The sequence below is a fragment of the Moschus berezovskii genome, chromosome 9 (assembly GCF_049115385.1).
Source record: "Moschus berezovskii isolate FMDL1 chromosome 9, NW_MosBer_1.0, whole genome shotgun sequence".
NCBI classification, from domain to species: Eukaryota; Metazoa; Chordata; class Mammalia; order Artiodactyla; family Moschidae; genus Moschus; species Moschus berezovskii.
Window position 1 is genome coordinate 79888767 of NC_142468.1, and position 10392 is coordinate 79899158.

At 41.3% G+C, this 10392-nt stretch overlaps 1 protein-coding gene across 2 annotated transcripts in view; it reads left to right on the plus strand.

Annotated features, from left to right (window-relative positions):
• LVRN (laeverin) overlaps positions 1 to 10131 on the plus strand; it is a 73587-nt gene extending 63456 nt beyond the window's left edge. The window contains exons 19-21 of one of the 2 annotated variants that reach the window (XM_055436342.2): positions 2647 to 2722; positions 5261 to 5408; positions 5512 to 10131. In XM_055436342.2, the coding sequence (XP_055292317.2) occupies positions 2647 to 2722; positions 5261 to 5401 (217 nt within the window). In that variant the 3' untranslated portion in view covers positions 5402 to 5408; positions 5512 to 10131. Of the gene's footprint in view, positions 1 to 2646; positions 2723 to 5260 lie in introns of both variants that reach the window. The other variant, XM_055436343.2, reaches the window with a different exon arrangement.
• The last annotated feature ends 261 nt before the right edge of the window (positions 10132 to 10392 follow it).

Genomic DNA, 10392 nt, shown 5'->3' on the forward strand with positions numbered 1-10392 from the left:
TGTAGGACCATATGCTTGGGTGAAATGGTTCGCTCTTGCTTCTCTCACTCCCCTGTTCAGGGCTCTGTACCGGCAGTCATGGGGCATTTAGTTCATTGTTAGATGAGAGATCTTTTGGATCCTGATCCCATTGAAGGAGCTTCCATTAACCATAAAGACATCTTTCAGGTTACAGACAAGTTACTATATATATATACCTGCAGCTGTGGACAGACCCTATGAAAGAACATGTAAATAGACGTAAAGCAACACAGTTTTTTGTGATGTTTTATTGAATGCAGTAGAAATGTTATTTGTATTATCCTTGTTACCTTGCTTTTGGCTTTTATAAAACAATGTAGACTTTGTGGCCTATAGGAAAACCCTAGTTTTACTTGAATATAGAATGCAAAGTATCATCTGTTTCAAACTGAATAAATCTTACCCTCTTCTTCACCAAATGCTTAATTTCTTCTCCAGAGAAGTTTTTTAACTTCCCCAAACTTTGTGCCATTTTATTCACTTATTTAATTTTTTTGTGCCATTTTAATTGGTACCACTTTTCTCTTTCTTTTTTGATTGCTCCAGTTTATTTCTTTAAATTTATTATTTATTATATATAACAAATATGTTTAATAATAATATATGAATTATAATAATATAGGTTATATTTATGTTGGCTGAGCCACACAGCATGCAGGATCTTTGTTCCCTCTTCAGGGATTGAACCTGTATCCCCTGCAGTGGGAGGATGGAGACCTAACCTTCAGACCACTGGGGAATTATCTCCAAATGTGTTATACTGGCTGAAGTCTTAAGCTTAAAAACTTACACTCCTTTTCACTTTGTTCTATTTCATGATGGGGAACATGGAGCTGAAAGGGTTAGATTGGAATAAGCAAGAGAATTCAGATGTGATCAGAGTGGTGTGCTGAGGCGCTGGAGGGTCCATTCCCATCGCCTGTCACCGGGTCCGGCCAGATGCCTGGGTGCCTCCATGCTTGTTGCAGGAAGCCAGATGTGGCAGGAGAAGGGATGGGAGGGGAGGACGGATGCGAGAAAGGAGAGAAAATGAAGGTGTGGAAGGTGAGACGGACTCACGTTCCAAATCACCCTGGCTAGCACTGAATGTTATCAGTTTCTTGAAGGGGCAGCTGTACTGACAAACACTGGCTCCTGCCTTCACATTAATACACTACTGGCAGGATAAACTATTTGTAACATCTATCTTTTTTGTTGAGTACTATTTCAGAGAGATTACTCTTTCAACAGGAGTGAGACATCATCTGTCTCAAAAATATCTCTTCAAACTTGCAAGAATAGGAAGTGATGAAGAGTGCCACGTGCTTCAGCACACATCATCGCATTTAATCTCCACACTGATGCTTTTAACTATATGTGATTCCCCATTTTGACAATTTATAAGTTGTCCCAAGGAGTCTTCAAACCCAATTCAGCTTTTAGCATAGTTTTTCTCTTTATTTGGTAGAAAAATCACACATTTAGCAAAGTTTAGTTTTCTTCTATTTCCTACCTTTTTTTTTTTTTGAACTCAGTTTCTTTGCAGATTTTGTCAGATTTCTTGAGTCATTTCACAGGCTTTTTATACCTGGCCAACAAAAATGAAGAGCTAAGAAACATTTCTTCTTTCACCATAGAAACAGGTTTGCTTGCCTGAATTATATGTAGACTTTCTCTTATTCTCCACTGTGCTGAAGTAGATTCAGTTTACCTTACAGCTGGGAACTTAAAAAAGGACGAAAGCACCGTTCTCTTCCACCTTTGTCACACAGATGCCAATGTTAACTCTCACAAATTTTAGTTTCAAGTATACATTTTGGGAGTAAGTCAGTTGTGTGAATCAACTATGAATAAGACAATGGTAGTTTAATCTTTTCTTGTCCATTCCATTATATTAACCTATTTTAATTTTCTTTCTTTTTTAACGCATCCAAAGTCTTTCTTTACTTTTTTAACCACAGCAGCACTCTGAGCAGGTATGTATCTGCTGTCTTTCCACAGCAATGCTTCATGACTGTTTGTCAGGCAGTTCTTGTCAGGCATTCAGGGTCACTAAACTGAAAGGGAAGTTTCAGTGGCCAGGCCTCTTGAGGGAGCTCAAGGAAACCCAGAGTACTTAGCCATCAGGGACCATCAGCATTTTGAGATTCTCTTAAGATATGGATCCTCTTTCCAAAAAGCACAAATACAAAAGTTTCAATAAGCTTTCAGGGTATTTAAGTCAGAGCTTCTGAAACTGATTCTATATTAACTACATTTTTAAGGAATGTACTTTGAATATTTCCTTGTTCTCTTTTAAATTTTCTTAATTTTGGGTGTGTGACATCTATTCTAACCACTTCATTTTAAAATATAAAAGCAGTTAATATTACTGTTTTTAAGAGGAGCTTTTTTCATTTAAATGAAACTTTTAAAACCATGTGTTACATAAATCAGTATTTAACTATAATTACTTCTTTGTGCTAATAGACTTTTCTACAACATGAATTTTCTATTAAAAGATGAAGCTAAACTACTTTATATATGGTTTTGCTTAGATTTGGGAAATAGGGATTAATAGGAACTGTATATTTAGCATTTACCTGATGTATAACTTTGTCTCACAAAATATTTTCCACTCCTGATTAGCGTTTTGTTGCTTTGTAGGTATGGAACGCAATCATTGGTTACCCTACTATATGTAATCGGGAGAACCATAAGTACAGATTTACAGATCTTAGAGGTAAGTAGTATAGATTTTGTGAATTATGATAATGTAGAAGCCATTTTTATGTAATTTGGAGTTGCTAAAATTAAAAGTAATAAGCTTATCTGAATTGTTACCTTCCGTGCTCTATTGGTGCTATTATCGCTGTGCAGGAAATGTCTTTTAATTCTGCCCTGCTCCTGAAATAGAGGCCATGCTTATTCATGGAGGGTTGGAGTTCACCGTTTCCCATCTGAATCACTGCAATAGACCGTGGCCTCTGCACTCTGGTCCTATCTTCCTTCCATCCTATCCGCCACAGCGCTGCCGCTCATTGCCCTGCTCCCAAAGCCTCAGTAGCTCATCACAGTTCTCACAAAAAATTTAGAAATCTCTTCATTAGCACACAAGACCCTTCATAATCTGGCTGCCTTACTGTCCATCTTAATGTTTGCCCTCCTCACGAACCGTCTCAGAGAATAAAAGACATAGGCACCTCTGCACACATTTCCTTTAGTTGCACTGTTCCACTTAGAAAATTTCTTAAATTATCATGTTGTTGCACATTTCCTAGACTTCAGAAACACTCTACCTTCTGTCTCATGGCCTCCTCATGCCTGTCTTTGGCTGGATAATTCCTAATCATCCTTTTGGACCCTGCTCCAAACACATACTCTAGAACATTTTTAATTAACTGATTGACACCCTCTCCTCCATGCACCCAAATCATCCTATGTAGTTGTTACTGTGAGAGAGGAAGAACTGATAATTCCTGGACGAATGATCTTTTCTTGAGTTTTGGCCTGCCTGAGACTGAGCTGTCAGGACCTAATTTATCAGGGATTCCCCAGACAAGAGAGTGAGGGGCACATCCCAAAATGCTGAAATGACAGCTCCTAGAAGCAAAACTGAGTTTGTGTTGATCTCTTCAAAAGTGCCTTAGTTCAACTTTATCTGTACAGAACCCAGAAAAGCGTTGCCGTTGTTATTGAGTGAGTGAAGTTTGTGTAACTTCAGCACTCCCCAAAGTTCCAAAACTACAATCACTGATGGTTCATTTTTTTTAAACGCAAAAATGGATTTAGTAGTGGTTCAATTATTGCAGTTTTGAAAACAAGTAAGTTAGCTCCCATGAATATCCTTATCAAAAAGCTGTTAACGCCCAATAGTCCTATTTCTATCAGTTCACATGGTAGTATGGAAAATAATTACTAAAAAGGAAAATGAAAGTCACATGAATCCCTTTTCCCTCTGTACCAGCAGTTTTTATCCACTCTCACATCTCTTGATCTGGTCTTTCTACTCTACCCTGCTGGAGCCTGGCCTCTCTCATGCACTCAAGCATCTGTGAAGCCCCCAACAGTCCCCAGACCCACACTCCCCTCCCACTCCCTGCAGACTCCCAGTCTTGGGCAGTGCTGCTGGCATGTGGCTCCCACTGCCTGCCAGGATCTGCTTTTTCCTAGAACCTTACTTTTCTTCTGCATTGTAGTTAGGCATGACAACCCTATTGTTACTTATTTTCAAATATGTTAAAAGTTTAAGTGACCTTTTGTAAAGTTTGTTGGCTCAGTGATAAAGAATCTGCCTGCCAATGCAGGAGACTGGGGTTTGATTCCTGGGTCAGGAAGATCCCCTGAAGAAGGAAATGGCAACCCACTCCAGTATTCTTGCCTGGAGACTCCCATGGACGGAGGAGCCTGATGGACTATAGTCCATGGAGTTGCAAAAGAGTCAGACAAGACTTAGCGACTAAAAAACAGGATCAGTTCAGTTCAGTCGCTCAGTCATGTCCAATTCTTTGCGATCCCGTGGACTGCAGCACGCCAGGCCTCCCTGTCCATCACCAACTCCTAGAACTTGCTCAGACTCATGTCCATTGAGTCGGTGATGCCATCCAACCATCTCATCCTGTCGTCCCCTTCTCCTCCTGCCAGGAGGAGAAACAACAGGGTACACTATCATTTTATGGTAATATATGTTCTGAGTTCTTATCCAATGACACAGAAATAGACTTTTGAAATATATCCTATCCATCACTTGGGGTCTGGCTTATATGTAATACTGGAACAAATGTTCTTATAACTGAATGCTTGACCTGACTCAGTGAAGGAGTTTAGCCAATGGATGACCCACTATAAATACTCTTAAGGATAACCTTTGTAAAGAAACAGATGTTGTGTACTATGTTTGAGCTCTGGAAATTACATTATTTTTGAGAAGAGGGAAGGTCTCCTGTATCTCTGTCCACAAATCTGGTCAATATCCAACATGAATCAGGAAATCTTTGTTGAACACCTACTATGTGCTGCTGGAGGAATACAGCAGCAAATAAAGTAGGTGAATTTTCTACTTCCTGGAACTTCCTCTTTGCATCGGCTTATTCAGGACAGGTGTATTCTTCGTCACATTTTCTCAGTCCCTGCCTCCTCAGAGACACACATTTCTACTTATTCCAACTGCCATTCATCCGTTTGCAAGATCACGCTACTGCCTAACATGAACTGTGTCTTATTGTGTCTAAGTGAGAAGTTCAGTTACACTGATGGACTGACCATCTATTTGTTCTTTCAGCTGCAGCAGTTTTGCAGTAACATGTTGGAGGAGCACCAGAGACTCACAGTTCAGGCCAAATTACAGACAATAAAGAACGAAAATCTGAAAAACAAAGAGCGAAGTGCCAGGATAGCGGCGTGGCTACGGAAAAACACATAATTTAGTGGTGACTTTCAGTCTTTCACTTGCATGTTATAATGTGCTCACAGTTTTGTCTTCCAATCTTCTCTGAGTCTGGAAAACCACACGTTTTGTTGTTTGTATTTCAGTCACATTTGCTGCTCAGAGTCCTGTTCCTCCCACGTTGTCACATTTGGCCCCGTGGCTCAGCGACTGTTGGGGATTTGGCCAACCATGCTGCATTTCTGGGGAAGATTTTGCTTCATGTCAGGCTACAAACCACATAATTTACTTTAAATGCCTTGGAAAAACAAATTTACCTTGCAAAATTTCACTTATTCTGTTGTGAAGGCCAGTGGAATATTACATCATTAGCTAAATGAGAGCATTCTTTTCTGAGGGAAACTCAAATTTGCAATACTCTAGGGTTTATTTAGTTCAAGACTGAAAAGAGTAATAAGCAAATGACACAACAGTGTAATGAAACAGAAACCAGAAAAGTAATATTCACTGGCAGACAGAAAAGCCAAAGAAATGCAAATTTTAAAAAGAACAATTTTATGAGGCATGTTAAGTGCCCCAGAGGCAAGAAACGAATCTCCTCCTGCCCCTGTCTCTCTCCCCAGTGTCTGCTGCATCACCCCACACTTCACTGGCTACTGAACCTCCTGGTGTCACAAAGAGACCGGGGTCATAGCACCGAGGAAGTCCTCTTAGGATTGCTGTTGTGGAGACCAGATGGAGACCAAGGCTCTGCTGAAGCTCTGGACTGTATACTTCACCTGTGGGATGGACTGTCTTTCAGCCAAAGTGTAGCCGCAAAAATAGTGATGTCAACAGACAAATAGCAATTATGGGCTCATCTCTAGTGCAAAGGAAAATGGTCAAATAAAGAGAAATAGAACTAAAGGATTAACCAGAGCATCATCTTTACAACTCTGCACTCGTGGGGATTAAGTTTGAAATGTGGTTTCGATTGGCCAAATTGAACCTGTTTGTAGTCTGGACAACTTTAAACATTGTCATCAGTCTCAGTATACAGAATTAGCTCAGTGTTGTTACCTCGGATTTCATCAGGACCGCTAAGGCAAATCACCCTACTCTAGACTTTGTGTGTCTACTGTTTTAATTCTCATTTAACTTTGATTTTGTTTTTATAGAATGGGGGTAAAACTACAGATCTATCTACCTCAGAGTGATGCTGTAAAGACTAAGGATTATGTCAATGAAAATCCTCTATTTTTTAAATTTAAAAAATAATTGGAATATAATTGCTTAGCAATGTTGTGTTAGTTTCTGCTGTATCACAACATGAATCCACTGTATGTATGCATATGTCTCATCTCTCTTGAGCTGCCCTCCGGCCCCTCTAGGCCATCACAGAGCACCGAGCTGAGCTCCCTGTGTTATATAGCAGCTGCCCTTTAGAAAAAGCCTTTAAATATTTCATATAAGCTCAAGGCAATGTGATCTAAGGGGTTTTCTTAGCTCACTTTCATACTCACCTTACAGGAAGATTCTCCCTGCGAGGGAGTGGGAAACTATGGGGCGTGAGAACAAGCCCAAGCCATCTGCACAGACTTGATCATGGATTGTGGGTCCAGGAGACTTAAGTTCAGCAATTTAAAATGTAAGCGATAAACTGCCTCCATGGCTTCGAATTATCACTGTGCACTGTCTCCCTGTGCACTGTCACGTGTTTTTAAACGTGCGTTCTCTATTTTCTGTGTCTCTTCCAATCGTCCGTCGCATCTCTCCATCACCGCGTCACGCATCCTCTCCACTGCTCTCCCCTCCCCTCCTCCCCTCCACTTCCACCCGCTCTCTCCCCCTTCGGTTCCCCTGTCCTCCTTCTCCCTTTCCAGTCACCTCCGCCGTCCTTCCACCTGGTGTCCATATCCCCTCTCCTTGATCTTCCCCCCCCCCCCATGCTTTCACGCCACCAAGTGTACTTGGACACTGGTGCCCGGGGGTCTGAGCGGGCCCTGACACCTGTTAGTAGGTGATACCAAGCCCTGATTCTGTCAGAGGAGCACACTGGGTTCTTCAGACCGTTTGTTGACCAAGTCCTATTACAGCATAGCTTCTGTAGTCATTACACAGCACTGAAAGTGTTTATTCAAACCAAATGCCCAAATATTTTGCTGATAGTCCTTCCTCTAAATATGAACAAGAGCTTTGAACAATATACACTTTCTTGTACTTGGATGAAGCCAGTTACTCCAGATAAGCATTTTATTACATTTTATTAGATTGTACCTTGTATTTAGTATAAAAAGAAGTAATTATTGGTTACTGTGATAGCAGTACGTCAGGCAGCGACACTGTGGCAGATTTGTCTAAATGATAGAAATACTTCAGTGACCACTGAACCAGCTTATCTGCTAGCACCGCAACTGTAACACAGTTTTCTGACCCATCCAGTTTATAGTTTATCCTAAAATAGGTTCATAAGATATACAAGGCATTCATGATTTTTTTCAATTTGACAACCAGAAATTAAAGTTTTCCTTACAATCTTATTCTGTTTTGCTCCTCAGACCCATTTGGTGACTTTCCATTGTTGACCTTAAGTGAAAGAACAAATGTCTTAGTCTTGAGGACTCTGGATGCTGTGTAACTTAGAGCTCTGGGACCAGTTTGTACAGCAATTTATTCTGAAGAAGGAAGAAGCTAAAGGAGCTTTTAAAAGCTCTTCTTGATTACTTTTCCTGTTTACTCCAGTAAATGCTATCTTTCTTTCCATCCAGACTCTAGCAGGATTATCCCAAGCTTTAAGAGAGGCTTAACAATAAATATAACTGCTCCTTCGTATAAACAAATTATGTAGCGTAGTTAGCAGCATTAGAAACTACACGTATATTGCCTCCAGCTCGATCTTCTGTCCAATTACACAACATTCAGCAAAGATGTTCTTCACTGCACATGTGTTGAAGAGTTATTTGGACTCTTCTTTTCCCCTTCTTTTCATAAACAGGTCAGTCCTAAGGGTGAGGCATGGACACCAGTGGGAGCTGAGGGGCAGCTGGAACAGGGTGTAAGAGCTTGAGTAGGTGAAGAGGGAGTCCAGCCAGCAGGGAGCAGCTTGAAGGGTGAGTAGAGCAGTCACACAGTGCATGGAGCTAGCTTATGACACAGACCGTCAGAGCCCAAACAGGGTGAGAGTGGGGGAGCCCCATAGTGGGGTGGAGAGGGTGTTCAGATTGGAGGGGGGTTCAGCATAAGGTATCAGTGCCTGAGGAGAAAGAGGAAGGCATTCTATGGAATGGGGTAGAGGCAGAGATGGAAGCATGGTTACCACTGGGGTATGGATCAAATAAGACAATTTACAAATGACAATAAGATCCAGATTTCTCACTGCTGGAGAAGGGAGTTGTAGATATGCAAAAGGAAAAACTAGAATGAACCCTTTGTTGTTGGATTGAAATTGAAGGTAGTGATGTTAGCAGTTCTCAGAGTTCTCAGTAAATGGATAGATTTACACATATGGCTTCCCAGGTGGTGCTAGTGGTAAAGAACCCACCTGCCAGTGCATGAGATATAAGAGATGTGGGTTTGATCCCTGGGTTGGGAAGATCCCCTGGAGGGGGGCCTGGCAACCGACTCCAGTATTCTTGCCTGGAGAATCCCATGGACAGAGGAACCTGGCAGGCTATGGGGTTGTAAACATCCATGGTCTCACATAGACACAAAATTAAAGAAATGGAAAAAAAAATTTTTCTTGTGATGAGAATTCTCCATTTACTCTCTTAACTTTCATATATAATACATATAAAGCAGCGTTAATTATATTTATATTATACATTACAGCCCTAGTATTTATTATCTCTGAAAGTTGAGATAATATATCTTTTAATCATATCTTTTGAATACCTTCAGGTAACCCCTCCATCCACGCCACTCCCCCCCAACCCTCACCTTTGGTAATCGTAAAAATCGGATCTCTTTTGCAGGAGTTGGTTAGTTTGTTTTTGAAGTGTATGCTTAGTCGCTCAATCGAGGCGGACACTTTTGGACCCCATGACTGTAGCCTGCCAGGCTCCTCTGTCCATGGGGATTCGCCAGGCAAGAATAGTGAAGTGGGTTGCCATGCCCTCCTCCAGGGGATCTTCCCAACCCAGGGACAGAATCCAGGTCTCCCGCATTGTGGGCAGATTCTTTACTGTTTGAGCTACCAGGGAAGCCCATGAATACTGGAGTGGGTAGCCTATCCCTGCTCCAGGGGATCTTCCTGACCCAGAAATCGAACCAGGGTCTCCTGCATTGCAGGCAGATTCTTTACCAGCTGAACTACCAGGGGAAGCTCGTGGTTTTAAAGTATAATTGACTTACAACACTATGAGAGTTCCTGGCTCACAACATAGTGATTTTATTTCTGTACATTACAAAATGGCCACTACAATAAGTCCAGTTGTGGTGTCACCTTATGAAGATATAGAATTGTTGACTGTATTCCCTGTGCTGTGCACTTCCTACCTGTGACATTTATTTACTAGCTGGTGGTAGCCTGTACCTCTTCATCCTCCTACCTGTTATTCTCCTCTCCAGTATTTCCTTCCCTCTGGCAATGACGACATGTTTGTTCTCTTTATCAGTGACCTTGTTTCTGTTTCCTTATGTGGATTCATTTGTCTTGTTTTTTAGATTCTCAATCTAAGCGAAATTATACATTATTTGTTTTTCTCTGACTTCACAGCATAATATCCTCTGGGTACATCCGTGTTGTTGCAAAATGCAAAATTTTTTTGTAGCTGAGTAAAATATTCCATTATATGTCTATACATATTCTTTATCCGTTCATTCAATAACGGGCACTTGTGTGTGTGTGTGTGCACGTGCATGTGTGCGCGCTCAGTCGTGCCCCACTCTTTGTGATCCCATGGACTGTAGCCTGCCAGGCTCCTTCATGAGATTTTCCAGGCAAGAATACCAGAGTGGGCTGCCATTTTCTACCCCAGGGACTCTTCCCTACCCAGGGATTGAACCTGTTGTTCAATTGTTCAATCTCCTGCATTAGGCAGGCAGATTCT